The sequence below is a fragment of the Saccopteryx leptura genome, chromosome 6 (assembly GCF_036850995.1).
Source record: "Saccopteryx leptura isolate mSacLep1 chromosome 6, mSacLep1_pri_phased_curated, whole genome shotgun sequence".
Classification (NCBI taxonomy): Eukaryota; Metazoa; Chordata; class Mammalia; order Chiroptera; family Emballonuridae; genus Saccopteryx; species Saccopteryx leptura.
In genome coordinates this window covers 28,227,338-28,244,329 of record NC_089508.1, presented here as the reverse complement: position 1 = coordinate 28,244,329, position 16,992 = coordinate 28,227,338, and the positions used below count along the sequence as shown (strand labels likewise).

Sequence of the window (16,992 nt, the reverse complement as noted above, 5' to 3'; positions counted from 1 at the left end):
AGGAAAACAAGAACAGATCAGGAAGATGCCTCACTGCCCACCCCCACGCAGGAGAAGCAGCTTCCTCCTGCTTACGGGGGACCTCTGACCTTGCTCAGAAAATTCCTGGCTGATGGGGGCAGGGAGTGGGGCTTTTTGAATGGAAGAAACTATTTTCCCTTTCTAGAGAGGCTTTGGGTAATTCCACTCCCCTTTTCCTGCCAAGGTTTATCTTTGCCTAAGAATTCACACAAGTCCCCAGGGGCCCTGCTACACAGCTGCTGCTTCTCCTCTCTCCATTGATAGGTAAGAAATGGGTCAGTTTTAAAATGCTACGTTTTAGTAAGCATTTTGTCTGAGCAATGATGGCCCAGGGAGATGACCTGCAGGAACTGGGGTTCTTAAGAGGGGGTGAGCTCCCCACTGGTGATTTTTCTCTGCCCCAGGGGAGAAATGACTAATGGCTGGGGTAGGCAAAGGGCTGAAAGCAGAAGAGGATGAGGTTATTAAAGGGACCTCCCACCTCCCACATGCCCAGGGGCCAGTGCTGTTTTCCTGAGGATGGGTAATTTCTCATTCCAAAAAAAAAAAAAAAAAAAAGGATGGCCGGCAGAGTGCCTTGGTTTAGAAAAAGGACAACTAGAAAAGGATATTAAATTTATCACACTTATTGAGCCCCTTCCTTGATTCTATCTGGTGATGCAAGCTTTACCCTGAAGGACTTCATAGCTGAGAGAGGGAGATGCAGATTTCCATGTGAGATGCACCCTAGGTCGACTACAGCAGACAGGGACTGAGACTTAAGTGATGAGACTGGGGGTGGGGTACCCCTCTGCCCCCTGCGGTGTGGGGGAGGTTTAGAGAAGATGACATTTGATCCCGGGTCTTGAGGAAAGAGTAGGAGTTTGCCTGATAGAGGGGGTTTCCAGAGTGCATTCTGGGCAGTGGGAAAAGCTACCTGGATGGTGGGAAAGGACAGTACGTATGTGGAAAACTCGGTTGTGGCTGAAGTGTAGAATTCAGGGGAAAAAAGACAAGCGGGGGCTAGATGTGTTGTATGTGAGGTGGGTGTGGAGGGGGCACGATGGCACCAAACTGGAGGCTTGGGCACAGAGGAAATGGGATTGGAGAGATAACCAGTGCCTGCAGAGTGGAGGACAAGCCAAGGCTTGGCTCAGACCCAAGGGGGCAGAGGCCCTGGGCATCACAGGTCACCGTGGGGGCATGTCCTCCCACCGGGCGGGTTTGGGGGTGGGTGTCATCTGGGCGGGGTAGGGGAAATAGGGCGGGGAGGAAGTCAGCCAGGCAGCCTGGAGGAGAGAAAGTCTAACCTCCGCAGGCGTTCTGCGTGGCCAGGCTGACCTCCTGGGCTGTGACTGGCGCCGCCAGCCCTGCGGGCCGGGCCGTTCCTGGAGACAGGTAGGAAGGCGGAGGGGCAGCCATCCGGAGGTGGGGGGCAGCTCACCCCCGGGCTGCCGCAGGAATTTGCCCGCCTGGCCCTCAGAGAGAACGATGAACCCCCGCCCCCGGCTTTGTCCGCCGCGATGGGAACTGAGCGGGCCACTGCTCCGCACCGCGCACCCTGGGGCCGAGGCTGGGGTTGGGTCGGGGTTTGGGTCGCTGGCGGGAAGGAGTCGCCGGGAGCCTCCAAGGCTGGAGCTGGATGGACCGACGCAACCCCGGCGCCTCTAGCCTTCTGGGACCTTCCCCCGTTGGTCGCCGGTCCCTGCGCTGGGCCCCGAGACGGAACGCGCCACTCCCCGGCGGTGCCCTGGGGTCAGGGTCTGCGGAGCCCCGGCTCCGCCGTCGGGCCAGCACCTGTCCAGCCGTCTCGCGCCGCACGTCGGAAACAGCAACTTGCGGTCTTTGGGGGCTGCCCGGGCGGGTGGGGTGGCGCTAGGCACGAACTGCAGGTGGGGCGCGTTCGCGGTTGTGTTGGACGGACGGAGGAGGGCGTCGCTTCCCCCGCGTCCGCTGGGGACCCTGCCCGGGTGCGACGCGAGGGGACCACAGGCGTAAGCCCGGTGTTCTGCCGCGCGGAGGCGTCACTAGGAGCAATTATAAGTCAAGTTCTTTACTTCTTGGTTCTCTGCTTTAGCTTTGCTCACCCTGCCCCTAAAGGCAGTGACTCCTTCAGATAGGCATCACCTGCCGCTCGTCCCCGCCTTAGCCCCAGAACCCGGCGCCCTCCAGTAACGCCCCCTGCCCTCCCACACACTGTGTAACTACAGGGGGTGCGGGCGGAGGAGGGGTCCCCACCCGACTCTCCCCCGCCTGGCCCAGGAACCTCTAATTTGTGAAAAGAATGACTAAATGAATCATAGTTGGTGCTAAATTAACAGCATTGCGTCGTTAAAGGTGCCAGGTTGAATTCTGAATTTGGCTTACGTTTGCTCTGGTTTATCCTTGTAAACTGAAGTCATTTTATACTTAAAATAAAGAGAACATTGGTAGAATTACAGATTTTAAAATTTAAGCATACAAGCCAGTACTTGTTTAATGTTTTGTCCTGAACGACATTGCCTATGTCATTTTCCAGTGCAGTGACTTGTACGCACATACACATGCACATACACACCACACTGCACCCTGACACGCTGCACGCGCACACCAAACCCTACCAGGCGGTCTGTGCACGTGCGCGCACCACATTGCACACGCGCGCACACAGCTTGGGGGACTTGCTGTGGGAGCTTCCCCAGTACCGAGAAAAACTGGCTTGGATTTAAAGGAGGATACAATTAACATTTTTAAAGCACTTAAATTGAGTTTTTAAAATGTCTTGAGATTTTTAAAAAACCTATATCAACGAGGTTTTTTTTTTTATTAAATATGAACGAGTTTTTAAACAACTCGAGTAATGGCATTTTAAAAAGGAATCTCTTGGCCCTGGCCGGTTGGCTCAGCGGTAGAGCATCGGCCTGGCGTGCGGGGGACCCGGGTTCGATTCCCAGCCAGGGCACGTAGGAGAAGTGCCCATTTGCTTCTCCACCTTCTCCACCCCCCCTCCTCCTTCCTCTCTGTCTCTCTCTTCCCCTCCCGCAGCCAAGGCTCCACTGGAGCAAAGATGGAGCAAAGATGGCCCGGGCGCTGGGAGCAAAGATGGAGCAAAGATGGCCCGGGCGCTGGGGATGGCTCCTTGGCCTCTGTCCCAGGCGCTAGAGTGGCTCTGGTCGCGGCAGAGCGACGGCCCGGAGGGGCAGAGCATCGCCCCCTGGTGGGCAGAGCATCGCCCCCTGGTGGGCAGAGCATCGCCCCTGGTGGGCAGAGCATCGCCCCCTGGTGGGCAGAGCGTGGCCCCTGGTGGGCGTGCCGGGTGGATCCCGGTCGGGCGCATGCGGGAGTCTGTCTGACTGTCTCTCCCCGTTTCCAGCTTCAGAAAAATACAAAAAAAAAAAAAAAAGGAATCTCTTTGCTGAGTTAAAACAGTGAGTCTGATTGCTTTGATTCTGAACTCCCTGTTTTTCAACAACAATGAAATATTTTTAATTGCCCTCTTTTTCCCCTCTGAAACCCTGAAAGGAGTTACTCTTGAACTTTTAGAAGCCAGTTGTAGACGGGCCTTTCCTACCCCTCTTGTGTGAGTGGCGAGGCCGGTGCCCTGCGATGTCTCGGCCTTCCCTCCCGCCTGCCCCTCGGAGGGTCTCCGGGTCACCTGTGGGGAATTGGAAGGGAGGCAGGCGCCCCGCCCTCCGAAGTGCGCTCGGAGGCGGGGGCTCCGGTGGGGCGGCGCCTAGTCCGCCCGCCCGTTCCAACCCCGGCCTCTCCCGCAGGCCGAGATGCAGCTGCTCCTGCTCGTGCCCCTGCTGCTGGCCCCGGCGCCCGGGTCCTCGGTGAGTGTGGCCCTGTCCGGTCCGGTCCCGCAGGACCCTGCTGGGGAGACCGGTGCGGGCGGCAGCCCCGTCCCCCCGCGGTGTCGACAACTTCGTAGGACAGGGCCAGGGTCCAGGAGGAGGGGTGGGAGGAGGCGAGCCCTTCGGCCGAGCCCCTTCAGAAACAGGTGGGACCCTGAAGCCGGTGGAGGTGCTCAGCGGTGCTCCTCTGGCTGGGGCTGCAGTTTGCAGTTACAGGAACGGCAACTTCCCAGCATCCTCCCTTCAGAAGGTGCTGGGTGCACCCTAATCTGGGAACCCCTCTCCGGGGTGGTCTTCCAAGGTGGAAGGAGGGGCAATACTGCCACCAGCCAAGGTGCGGGGCTAGGTGGCCCATTCCACCAGTCACCTGCCGTCTGTGTGGGACCAAACTCAGCTGCCCCTTAGCTGTTTGGGCCCAGGGGTTTGGGGTGCCAGCCATTGTGCGCCCCCTCCCCCGAGGGTTAGCATCTGAGGCAGGGCTGTCATAGAACTTGGAGATGCAGGGGAAGGCTTTGTGTCTTGTGCTCTCCGGTGAGATAGCCACTGTGTTCACGTGGCCGTTGAGCACGTGAACGGTGCCGAGTGCAGCTGAAGAACTGAATTTTTTTTATTGGATTTGATTTTAATTAATTTAGATAGCCACATGGTGCGAGGGGCCACCACACTGATACCGATTTAAAGCGTGGACACAGCCAGCTGGTGATCAGAACAGCTGTTTCAGCCCAAAGGACAGGGCTCCCTGGAGAACATACTTAGGCTCTGAGGAGATGAGGGAATCTTCTAGACTGAGGGGCCCCCCTTGCAGGAAGGGAGGATCTGCAGAGCTGGGCTTGGTCCTGGAGGCTGCGCCTGCCAACTTCTCCTGGCATTGATGGGCTGGAAGGCCAGCCCCGTCCTGTCCCTGGGGAGCTCTTCCTGTCCCTGGGGAGCTCTTCGCAGGGAAGCCCCCCGCCCAGCCTTGCCCAGCCCTCTGCGAGGCAGGCAGGAGAGAGGACTGAAACGGCTGCCTTGGGCGGGCAGGGGGTGCCGCCTCTGGGGAAATGGGAGTGGAGGGTGAGCACCCCTAGGGCAGACAGCATCTTCTAAAGCCCCACCGACCCAGCAGGGGCCCCAGTCAGGGCGGCGGCCTAGAGCCCTCCTTCCTCATGTCCCCTCCACCCTCTGCCAGGTTCCCACCATCAACTCTGCCACCTCATAGTCCTTGCTCCTTAAATACGGTACCACGTCTGAGGTCCTTGCCCTCCTGATACCTGGGTGCACGAAGCTCAGTGGAGGGGTCACGGCACCAGTGTCGAAACCTCAGGACGAAACTCAGAGACACCTACAAACAGCTGCATGACCCAAAGCAAATCACCAGGCCATCCTTTAGTTTGGGGGTAATAATGCCTACTCAGGTTGCCATGCAGATGAAGAGTCAGGGGCCACAAAGTGCTCTGGGTCCTATTACGTGCTTCCTCCCTTGGAAACAGCTGAGTAGCCTTCTCCTTCCTCCTCAGCAGTGGACGAGCTCAAGTGAGGCTGGGCCTGCCGGGCTGAGAACTCTCCTACACGCTTCGCCGGGGTCGGGATCAGGGTCGGGGGAGGCCCAGGCTCACCGCTTAGTTGCACCTGGTCTGGTTCTAGCTGGGGCAGGACCCACCACAGGATCCCTAGTGCTGACAGGGGTCAGCCTGAACAGCGAGTAGAGGATGAAGGAGGAGTAAAGCAGAGGTGTGGTTCTGCCACCATACCTCCCTCACCGCGCCCCCCCACCCTAAACCAGTCAGGGGAGGCTTCCAGCGGCAATGGACTTCCAGTCCCCCTGCCCCGCCTCCCACAGGCACAGCCATCTCTCTCATACCCTCTCACACCTGTGCACACTGGGCAGCTGCCCCCCGAACCCCCGGTAGCCCAGCAGGAAAGGAAGCTCCTTGCCCCAGATGGAGTTGCAGGAGGCGGCAGGTGAGCACAGGCCAGCGTGAGGTGGACTGAACCGGCTGGTTCTGGCTTCACGCCAGCAGCTCGTCAGAGGGAAACTGAAGGTGCTTGTGCCGCTCGTGGCTGAACGTGCTTTCCTCCCTCGGGGCTGCAGTAGTGCACAGGGCACGGCTCTGGGGTCTGGCAGCCTAGGTCCCGCAATCCCGCCTGCTGGTGGCCCTTCCTCCCACGTGCTGGGAGGATGAGGCAAGGGGATGTTTGTAAGGCGTGGTACTTGGAAGGCCCTGTGCTCAGGCCTGTCCCCGCCACCCAATCCTGGCATCCACAGGTGGTTCCCCTTAGAAACACCGCATAGCCTTCTACCTCAGCGGAGTGTGAGCCCCGAGGTCGGGTTGTTCTGAGGATTAAATGAGAACGTGGGTAGCATGTGGACTTCTGATTGCCAGCTGCAGGGTGTCAGATCTTTCTGGTGGGAAACTATTAAGGTTATGTTACTGTTATGGAATCACAAACAGCAATCTTTAACAAGAGAGGCGTGATCCCTCTCTCACTTAAATACCCAGAGGTCAGAAGTCCGGGGTTGTTTGGTCTCACAAAGTCCTCTAGGCCCAGGTACTACTGTCTTTGCTTCACTGTCTGAAGCCTCCATTCCTAAATTACCTCATAGTGTAGAAGGCTGCTCCAACTCCAGCTATCACATCTGCTTTCCACCCTACCGGGAGGAGTACAGGAGAAAAGAAGAAGAACAAATGCACATGCGAGGAATCTCTTAAAGAGATTCCTGGGGGCTGCTGCCCAACACTTACACCTCACCGGTGGGAACTGACTGACTAGCCACGGTTAGCTGCAGGAGTCTGGGAAATGCACTTGTGTGCAGCCTGGCACCCAGCTAGGAGTCCAGGCTTCTCTCACGATGGAAGAAGGGGAAGTAGACACTGAGGGACCCCTGAGAGTCTCTGCCACAGATCGGCAGGAAGAAACCACAGACTCTCCCCGTACCGCTCCTAGGATTAGGTGAACTAATTTTAATAGGCCAGAACTACAGAAATTTCTGGAAGTAAGGTCACCACACAGGGCAGAAGCAGATGCAGCGAGGCTTGGTATAGCTTTCCCACTCTAGTTCTTGGTGAAACGTGGTGCTGCTTGCAGGTGACATCACCTGCACAGGTGGGGCCCTGCCTCCCTGAGAACCGCCCTGCTCTTCCGGCCCTGTGATCTCTTCCCTCCTGGAAAGCCTGCTCTGTTGACCCAGGGGCTCCATGCAAGGCAGTGTTCATTGTCAAACCGGACTCTGCACGGCCGGTGGATACCCTTGTCAGGAGAGAAGCTCTCTGCCCCCAGCATGGTGGTTTCCCCAACGTGCCTGGCAAAGAGCAGAGACTGCTGCTGGTGGCTACTGTGCCGGACGTGAAGACCCGCTCTCAGCTCCTGTGGTGAAAGCTGGCTGCTGCTGGAAATGATGTTCCGATGTCTGGCGGCGGTGCTGAGTTCCGGAGAGCGGGCCCTAGGAGGGGGAGCCCCAGACTCCCTGAACAGGCAGGGGGTGTCGTTTTCAGGCAGGGGGCTGGGTGAGCCTCTGAGTGCCCTAAGCCTGTCTTCTTCTCCAGACTCCCAAGGTGAGGCGGCAGAGTGACAACTGGGGTCCCTGGGGTGACTGGAGTCCCTGCAGCCGGACCTGCGGAGTGGGTATCAGCTTCAGGGAGCGTCCCTGCTACTCTCAGAGGTAGGGGAGGCCAGAACGGGCTGGCCTGTTAAAGCAGGACAGGAGCGAGGAGTTGGCTGGGTCCTGGGCTGGGCACCCTGGGACAGCGCTGCGTCACACGCCATGGATGTGTCCTGGGAATAGCATGGATGGAGTCATTGAAATCAAGTCATTTCCCATGTACTTACACTTGGTTCCCATAATCAACTCGACTTCGGAGGAGCTGGGGCCCTGCCTGCATCACCCCGACCCCCAATCTGTAGCTCCTTATGCAGCGTGGGCACGTGGCAGGTGCAGGAAATTCCTGTTGAATTAACCGTCTGCAACAGTGCTAACCTGTGCAGTTTCTCTGCCTTCAGGCTTTGTCAAGGATAGATATTTGCCACTTCAAGTGACTTGAGACCTAGGTGTCCTGTGCCCTGATAGGTCCTATAGAGGGATGGGTACAAAAGAAGGGGTGATGCCACCTTGCTTGTCAGTGGGTTTAAGTCACTGTTCCCAGAACCTTGTGTGAAGAGAAAGGTGAGAGATTATCCTTAGTGCCTTGTACTCATTTACCCCTTAAATGACAGGATAACCAAACCAGGTGGGGATATGTTACATCTTCTTTTATCTGTAAGAGCAGAATTTGGGGCTTCTCTGGAAATTTGTCTTCAGAGGCAGAGTGGTCCCGAGTTAGACAAACTCTAGGACAGTTAGGCTTCTGAGTCTCCTGCCAAATATAAGCAGGGGGCTCGGGGAGCTTCCCTGAGGGGACCTGTGTGTGCTGCACTTCCCGCCACATGGACTTGCTGCCTCTCTGGCCCGCGAGGAGACCCACAGAGGCTGACGGCCTGTGGGGGCCTCAGGGGGCGTTTGGGGTTGTGGGGTTGGGGCTTCCTAGTGCTCTTGTCCTGCAGGAGAGATGGGGGCTCCAGCTGCGTGGGCCCCGCTCGCAGCCACCGCTCTTGCCACACTGAGGTAAAGCCCAGATGGGAAGGGGGGACCCGTTTCCTAGACCCCATACCCAGCTGACATCCAGGTCCCAGGGGCCCACCAGTCAGTGCACAGTGGGGGCTGCATGGGAAGTCCCTTTCTTGCCCTCACCAAATGACAGAAGTGACAGATCCAACAGAGGGGAGCCCCGGGGCCATCCACCTCCCCAAAGCCGCAGCAAGGGTTTGGGGGAACAGGACCCCACCTCTCTGGGACCAGTGGGTGGGCAGACCCCAGGGGTGGCCTCACTGCCCCCTGTCTTGCCCCCTCCACCCCCGCAGAGCTGCCCTGATGGTGCCCGGGACTTCCGGGCAGAGCAGTGCTCGGAGTTCGACAGCCACGAGTTCCAGGGCCGGAGGTACCAGTGGCTGCCCTACTATGGGGGTGAGTGCAGGTGGGGGCCTCTCCTGGACTCCCTGCTTTCCCACCCTGGGTTTTCCAGCGCTGGTCCCCATTCTTTTGGGATCCCTTTTACACATTAACTTTTCATTTCACATTTCTCATTGCGTATTATAGACGCTTTGTCAATTACGTGTGAGAAGTTCCCGCGTTCCCCCAGCACGCGCCTTCGCAGCACAGCAGCGGCGGCCCTCGTGAGGTCTTTCCAGTCTGAATGCATTTCTCACACGAAGCCGTGGCTGTGCCTCTGCCGCTCTGAGTCCTGTTTCTGGCTTGTCTCCAAAGCACCCCTCAGGCTGCACGGGGCGGGTGGGGCGGGCACTGCTGAGCTTGGCAGGAGCCCTTGAGCTCAGGATCCCTGAGCCCGAGGGCCGGCTCTGGGGAACACTGAGGAGGGTGTATGTAGGTTGTTAATTTTTAGATCAATACATTTAAAAACAACTCCACAAAATGTGTATGTAATTAAAACATTACAAATGAGTCAGAAGATACCTTAGGATAATTACTATTATTATTTTTTTTTACAGGGACAGAGAGTCAGAGATAGAGACAGACAGGAACAGAGAGAGATGAGAAGCATCAATCATCAGTTTTTCATTGTGATACCTTAATTATTTTTTGATTGCTTTCTCCTATGTGCCTTGACCGCGGGCCTTCAGCAGACCGAGTAACCCCTTGCTCGAGCCAGCGACCTTGGGTCCAAGCTGGTGAGCTTTGCTCAAACCAGATGAGCCCACAATCAAGCTGATGACCTTGGGGTCTCGAACCTGGGTCCTCCGCATCCCAGTCTGACACTCTATCCACTGCGTCACCGCCTGGTCAGGCAGGATAATTCTTTTTTTTTTTTGTATTTTTCTGAAGCTGGAAACGGGGAGAGACAGTCAGACAGACTCCCGCATGCGCCCGACCGGGATCCACCCGGCACGCCCACCAGGGGCGACACTCTGCCCACCAGGGGGCGATGCTCTGCCCCTCCGGGGCGTTGCTCTGCCGCAACCAGAGCCACTCTAGCGCCTGGGGCAGAGGCCAAGGAGCCATCCCCAGCGCCCGGGCCATCTCTGCTCTAATGGAGCCTTGGCTGCGGGAGGGGAAGAGAGAGACAGAGAGGAAGGAGGGGGGGGGTGGAGAAGCAAATGGGCGCCTCTCCCGTGTGCCCTGGCTGGGAATCGAACCCGGGTCCCCCGCACGCCAGGCCGACGCTCTACTGCTGAGCCAACCGGCCAGGGCCAGGATAATTCTTTTGAGTATTAGTTTTCACCACTCACTGCAAATGACTTCTGGAAACTGTGGCCCTCTGGATTCCAAGTTATTCAACACTTATATCCTGTATGTGCTTTGGGGTGGGGGGAGAGGAGGCCTTGGCTAGTGGAGGTGTCACCAGTGGGGACTACTGCCATTCTTTGCACCTCCTGAATTCTGAGGTAAGCATATATTGAAAATAATTTAAATATATCCATATGATGGAAATGTTGAAATGTAGAGAAAAGGTTTAAAAGGGTCATTGAGGGATGCCTTCTTTGTTGTGGAGGTGATTACAATCCTATTAGCATTTTGGGGCCATTTAAACAATGTGTGTATAATATTTAAAAAGTTAAAAAAAGGCCCTGGCCGGTTGGCTCAGTGGTAGAGCATCGGCCTGGCGTGCAGAAGTTCCGGGTTCGATTCCCGGCCAGGGCACATGGGAGAGGCGCCCATCTGCTTCTCCCCCCCTCCCCTTCTCCTTCCTCTCTGTCTCTCTCTTCCCCTCCCACAGCCGAGGCTCCATTGGAGCAAAAGATGGCCTGGGCGCTGGGGATGGCTCCTCGGCCTCTGCCCCAGGCGCTAGAGTGGCTCTGGTCGCAGCAGAGCGATGCCCCGGAGGGGCAGAGCATCGCCCCCTGGTGGGCATGCTGGGTGGATCCCGGTCGGGCACATGCGGGAGTCTGTCTGTCTCCCCGTTTCCAGCTTCAGAAAAATACAAAAAAAAAAAAAGAATAAAAAAAAAATTATTTGAACCCTGGCCAGTGGTGCAGTGGATAAAGCATTGTCCTGCAGCACTGAGGTCACTGGCCCGAGCCCAGGGTTGCCAGCTTGATCCTGAGAGCACTGGCTAGATCCTGAGGGCACTAGCTCAATCCCTGAAGTCACCAGTTTGAGCCCCAGTCAGGGCACATATGAGAAACAATCAGTGACACAAGTAAGTGGAACAGTAAGTTGATGTTTCTCTCTCTAAAAAAAAAAGGAAAATAAAAATTAAAAAAGAAAAAATTAGCCCTGGCTGGCTGGTTCAGTGGTAGGGCTTTGGCCTGGTGTGTGGAAGTCCCAGGTTCAATTTCTGGTCAGGGCACACAGGAGAAGCGCCCATCTGCTTCTCCACCCCTCCCCCTCTCCTTCCTCTCTGTCTCTCTCTTCCCCTCCCGCAGCCAAGGCTCCATTGGAACAAAGTTGGCCCGGGTGCTGAGGACGGCTCCATGGCCTCTGCCTCAGGTGCTAGAATGACTCTGGTTGCAATAGAACAACGGCCCAGATGGGCAGAGCATAGCCACTTGAGGGCTTGCCGGGTGGATCCCGGTCAGGCGCATGTGGGAGTCTGTCTCTCTGCCTCCCTGCTTCTCACTTCAGAAAAATACAGAAAAAAAAAAAGAAAAAAAATTATTTTAACCCCACCTCTTTCTTAGGATCCCTGCTAGCATTTCATTCTGGCTTTTTTCACATTATTTTCTCTCTATTTTATATATCTGTAATTATGACAGAGTACTATTCTGCATTCTGTTATAAGCATCCTCCCATATTACTGTATAGTCTTCATGATTTTTAAAAAAATTTTATTGATTTTTAGAGAGAGAAGGGAGAGAAAGAAACATTGATTTGTTGTTTCATTCATTAATTAGCTGATTCTTTATTTTAACTTATTTATTTATTTTAATTTTATGAGAGGGGGAGAGGCAGAGAGACAGACTCCTGCGTGCATCCTGACCAGGATCCACCTGGCAAGCCCACTACGGGGCGATGCTCTACCCATCTGGGATCATTGCTCCAGCAACCAGAACCATTTTTTTAGCGCCTGAGGCAAAGACCATGGAGCCGTCCTAAGTGCCCAAGGCCAACTCACTTGAACCAATCTAGCCATGGCTGCGGGGGACGGGGTAGTATTGATGGGGGAGGGGTGGAGAAGCAGGTGGTCACTTCTCCTGTGTGCCCTGACCAGGAATCAAACCTGGGACATCCACATGCCGGGCCAACACTCTACCAACAGGCCAAGGCCTATTTTAACTTTTTTAAAATCAATTTTTATTTTTCACTTACAGTTGACATACAATATTATACTAGTTTCATGTGTATGACCCAGTGATTGGACATTATATAACTTACTGAGTGATCATCCTGATAAATCTTGTACACCTCTGACACCATACACAGCCACCAGAATATTATTGGCCAGTTTCCCCGTGCTGCATCCCACATCCATCCCATGACTTCTGCAGCAGCCAATCCATACCTCCTAATCTCATCACCCCTTCTTCCAACCCAACGCCCTCCCAGCTGGCAATGGTCAAAGTGTTCTCTGTATCTATGAGACTCTTTCTGTTTTGCTTGTTCCTTTATTTTGTTTTTTTAAATTCTATTATTGATATTTAAGTATTTATTGCTGTTTTATTGTTCATATTTTATTCATTTATTTATTTATTTTTTTACAGAGACAGAGAGTGAGAGAGGGATAGACAGGGACAGACAGATAGGAACGGAGAGAGATGAGAAGCATCAATCATTAGTTTTTCATTGTGCATTGCAACACCTTAGTTGTTCATTGATTGCTTTCTCATATGTGCCTTGACCACGGGCCTTCAGCAGACCGAGTAACCCCTTGCTGGAGCCAGCGACCTTGGGTTCAAGCTGGTGGGCTTTTCCTCAAACCAGATGAGCCCGCACTCAAGCTGGCGACCTCGGGGTCTCGGGCCCGGGTCCTCTGCATCCCAGTCTGACGCTCTATCCACTGCACCACCACCTGGTCAGGCAATTTTTCATTTTTTTTATCTTTATTTTTCTTCTTAAAGAACTCCCCCTTATTTTAGCAAGAGAGTGAGAGCGAGGAAGGGAGTGAGATGAGAAGCATCAACTCAGAGTTGTGTCACTTCAGTTGTTTACTGATTGCTTCTTCTGTATGCCTTGACCAGAGGGCTCAAGCCAAGCCTGTGACCCCTTGCTCAAGCCAGCGATCTTTGGGCTCAAGCCAGCAACCATGGAATCATTTCAATGATCCCATGCTCAAGCTGCCAAGCCTGCACTCAAGCCAGATGAGCCTGCACTCAAGCCGGCAACCTCGGGGTTTCAAACCTGGGACCTTAGTGTCCCAGGTCAATGCTCTATCCTTTGTGCCACTGTTGGTCAGGCTAAAGAAGACCCTTTAGCGTGTCCTATAATACTGGTTTGGTAGTGATGAAGTCCTTTAGCTTTTCTATCTGGGAAGCTCATTATATGTCCTTCAATTCCAAATGATAGCTTTGCTGGGTAGAGTAATCTTGGTTGTAGGTACTTTTCATCACTTTGAATATTTCTTGCCACTCCCTTCTGGCCTGCAAAGTTTCTGTTGAAAAATCAACTGACAGTCTTATGGGAGCACCCTTCTAAGTAACTGCTTTACTCTTGCTGCTTTTAATATTCTTTCTTTGTCTTTAACTTTTGCATTTTAATTATGATGTGCTTGCCTGGCCTGTGGTGGCACAGTGGATAAAGCTTCGACCTGGAACACAGATTGCTAGTACAAAACCCTGGGCTTGCCTGGTTAAGGCACACATGGGAGTTGATGCTTCCTGCTCCTCCCCCTTTCTCTCCTCTCTCTTTCTCTCCCCCCACCCCTCTAAAATGGGTAAAATAAAATTTAAAAAATTATGATGTGTCTTGGTGTGGGACTCTGTACTTTCTGGACTTGTATGTCTATTTCCTTCACCATGTTAGGGAAGTTTTCTGTCATTATTTTTTCAAATAGGTTTTCAATTTCTTGCTCTCTCTGTTCTCCTTCCTGCACCCCCATGATGTGAATGTTGGAATGCCTGAAGGTGTCCCAGAGGCTCTTTGTACTATCCTCAAATTTTTTTTGATTCTTTTTTCTTTTTGCTGTTCTGATTGGGTGTTTTTTGCTTTCTTATATTCCAGATCGCTGATTCGATTCTTGGCTTGATATATACTCTACTGTTGTTGATTCCCTGTAAATTATTCTTCATTTTAGTTGGTGTATCTTTCATTTCTCGCTGGTTCTTTTTTATGGTTTCTATGTCCTTTTTTTTAAAAGATTTTATTATTGATTTTACATAAAGGAGAGGATGAGGGAGAATGAGAATTATCAACTCATAGTTGCTTCACTTTAGTTGTTCATTGTTTGTTTGTTGTGTGTGCCTTGACTGGGCAAGCCCGGGGTTTTGAACTGGTGACCTCAGCATTCCAGGTCAATACCCTATCCACTGCGCCACCACTGGTCAGGCTCTGTGTCCTTTTCTATGCTTAGTATGTCTTTGTTGAAGTTCTCACTAAGTTCCTTGAGCATCCTTATAGCCATAGTTTTGAACTCTGTATCTGTTAGTTTGCCTCCATTTTGTTTAGTTCTTTCTCTGGAGATTTCTCCTGTTCTTTCATTTGGGACATGTTTTTCTGTCTCTTCTTTCTGGCTGCTTCCCTGTTTTTGTTTCTAGGTATTAAGTAGAGCTTCTGTGTCTCCCAGACTTGGCAGCGTGGCCTTGTGTAGGAGGTGTCCGGTAGGGCCCAGTGGCACAGCCTCCCCGTCACCCGAGCTGGGTGCTCCAGGTGCTCCCCTGTGTGGGATGTCTGCACTGTCCTGTTGGAGTTGAGCCTCATTTGTTGTTGGCGTCACTGGGAGGAGTTGACCCCCAGGCTGATCCGCTGCAAGGCCTGGCTGTGAGAAGAGTGGAGGAGCTGCTGTTCAGGAGCTGACCCTGTGGAGCAGGACTTGCTTCCGTGGGGCTTTGGTGCTCACCGTATCTGCCCCTGGGGCGTGTCACTTGTGGAGATGGTAGAGTTGTTCTCTGGTGTGGTTTAAAGCTGACCACCAGGTGCACTGACTCTGGGGCCTCCCAGGAGTTTCAAGGACAGTCACTGCTGACATCACCCACACAAGCTAAGGAGATGCAGATGGCTGCTACCTGTGCTGGGCTGGGAGGAGCTCAGGAGAGGAAGCTGTGTGAACCAAGGCCAGCTGCCGCTAGTGCCAGGCCCGGGGCCACTTAGCAAGAGGTGTAGGGTGTGAAGAGGCCAGATGCTGCTTGTTTGAGAGATTTTAGGAAAGTCCAAAGCATGAGCCAAGACAGGCTGTGTGGAAAAACACTGAAAACAGCTTGGGGTGTGGGGGCATAAATTGGGTGGGCGGGGTCTCAGGGAATCACCTCGCTGGGCAGACAGTGTGAGCCAGGTTGGTGGAAACTCAGATAAGGCACTTGCCTGCTGGCTCTGGGTGTGTGTGTTTGAGGGGTGGGGGTATCTCAGAAAAGGAACGGTGGCCTCTGCCAGCACTCTTGTTTGGCAGAAAGCTACCCTCCAGCTATTGTCCTGATGCCCAACAACCCAGTTCCTCCCCGCACATCTTTCAAGCTGCTGCCCAGTGCTGGCGCCCAGAGGGGGTGAGCCCCACTGAGTCTGTGCACAAGCCCCCAGGAGGCGCTGCCCAGGGCTCCCGCAGCCCTCTGGCTCCCTCCGCCTCAGTCCCCACTGCTTTTCACAGCCGGAAGTATGGGGACTTCTCTTCCCGGCACCAAAACCCTGGGCTGGGGGCCTAGTGTGGGGCTGAGACCCCTCTTTGGGAGGAACCTTCACAGCTGAGATGTCCCTCCCAGTTTTAAACCAGTACGTGTGGGTGTGGGACCAGCACGTCCGGCATCTCCACCTTTCCTGCCAGTCATGGGGTGGCTTCTTCTGTAATTCCCTACTTGTAGGACTTCCATTCAGCCGGATTACAGGCAGTTCTGAATGATGGTGGTTCTGTAGTTTAGTTGTGATTTTGATGTGGTTGTGGGAGATTGCGAGTACCCTCTGTACCTACGCTGCCATCTTGAGCGGAGTCAAGATGGTTGATTCTTGTATGTGCTCTGACCAGGGATCAAACCTACAACCTCTGCACATTCAGGTGATGCTCTTAACCAACTGAGCTACCCGGCCAGGGCCTAGTCTTTATAATTTTTTTTAACGGCATTGTTAACATTCTATATAGATAGATCATTTACTTAAAGAGTCACTGTTAACACTTGGGTTATCATAGAGAATGCTGAGATAGACCTCTTTGAGGGTCTAGTTTTTTCCTCATTCTGGGATTTCCTTTGGACTTGAGCTCCAAAGATGCAGCAGTTTCATGGAGAACATCCCCTCTCCCTGGGACGGGGGTGGGACTCTGAACCACTTGATGGGGTGGGGGTGCTGCTGCAAGGGCTTTCACCCCCCCCCCGTTTGTATGCCCTGCCTGCCCACGTTCCACCGAGGCTTGGATAAGCCTCGAACCTCACGAGCACCTCAGCTCTCCCCTTCTGTCTGCCCCAGCCCCAAACAAGTGTGAGCTGACCTGCATCCCCAAGGGCGAGAGCTTCTACTACAAGCACAGGGAGGCCGTGGTGGACGGGACGCCCTGTGAGCCTGGCAAGCGGGACGTCTGCGTGGACGGCGTCTGCCGGGTGAGGGGCCCCCACCCTGCGCCCCCCGGCCCCTGCGCCCCCAGCCCCTGCGCCAGCCGGGTCAGCGGCCCTCGTGAGCTTGATGTCTTCTCAAGACTAGCTTCTAAGCTGCCTTTCATCACAGCTGCCCTAGGACCCGTTCACCTTTGCCCTTTGAAAACTCTAGCCCCTCGAGATGGCAAGTGACAGACCCAACTAAAACTGACTTTAGAAAAGGCCATCAGGGATGGGTTGGCCGGCTGCAGGTGTAGGAGCACCGCTTCTGGCCGCCTCCGGCCTCCCTCTCCTGTGGCTCAGCGGCGGGGCCAGGCAGTGCCTCCTGTGAGGGGAAGATGGCCGCAAGAGCTCCAGGCTTCAGCCGCCCCAGCTGGCCACTCCCTGGGGGAGGGTGCCCCGTTCCCAGGAGTTTCAGCAACCTGGGTTGCCTCTGCTTGGTCTTAGCCTGGAGCTCTCCTCAGTCACTCTCTCTGAGCAAGGCTTACAGCCCACGGGTTTGCCCAAACCCACTGTTGGGGAG

At 54.3% G+C, this 16,992-nt stretch overlaps 1 protein-coding gene across 1 annotated transcript in view; it reads left to right on the top strand.

Annotated features, from left to right (window-relative positions):
• The first annotated feature begins 1,323 nt into the window (after positions 1–1,323).
• Positions 1,324–16,992, top strand: part of PAPLN (papilin, proteoglycan like sulfated glycoprotein) — a 51,894-nt gene continuing 36,225 nt past the window's right edge. The window contains exons 1-6 of the mRNA XM_066343079.1: positions 1,324–1,398; positions 3,753–3,812; positions 7,358–7,473; positions 8,352–8,412; positions 8,709–8,811; positions 16,345–16,475. Of these exons, the coding sequence (XP_066199176.1) occupies positions 3,759–3,812; positions 7,358–7,473; positions 8,352–8,412; positions 8,709–8,811; positions 16,345–16,475 (465 nt within the window). The 5' untranslated portion in view covers positions 1,324–1,398; positions 3,753–3,758. The remainder of the gene's footprint in view (positions 1,399–3,752; positions 3,813–7,357; positions 7,474–8,351; positions 8,413–8,708; positions 8,812–16,344; positions 16,476–16,992) is intronic.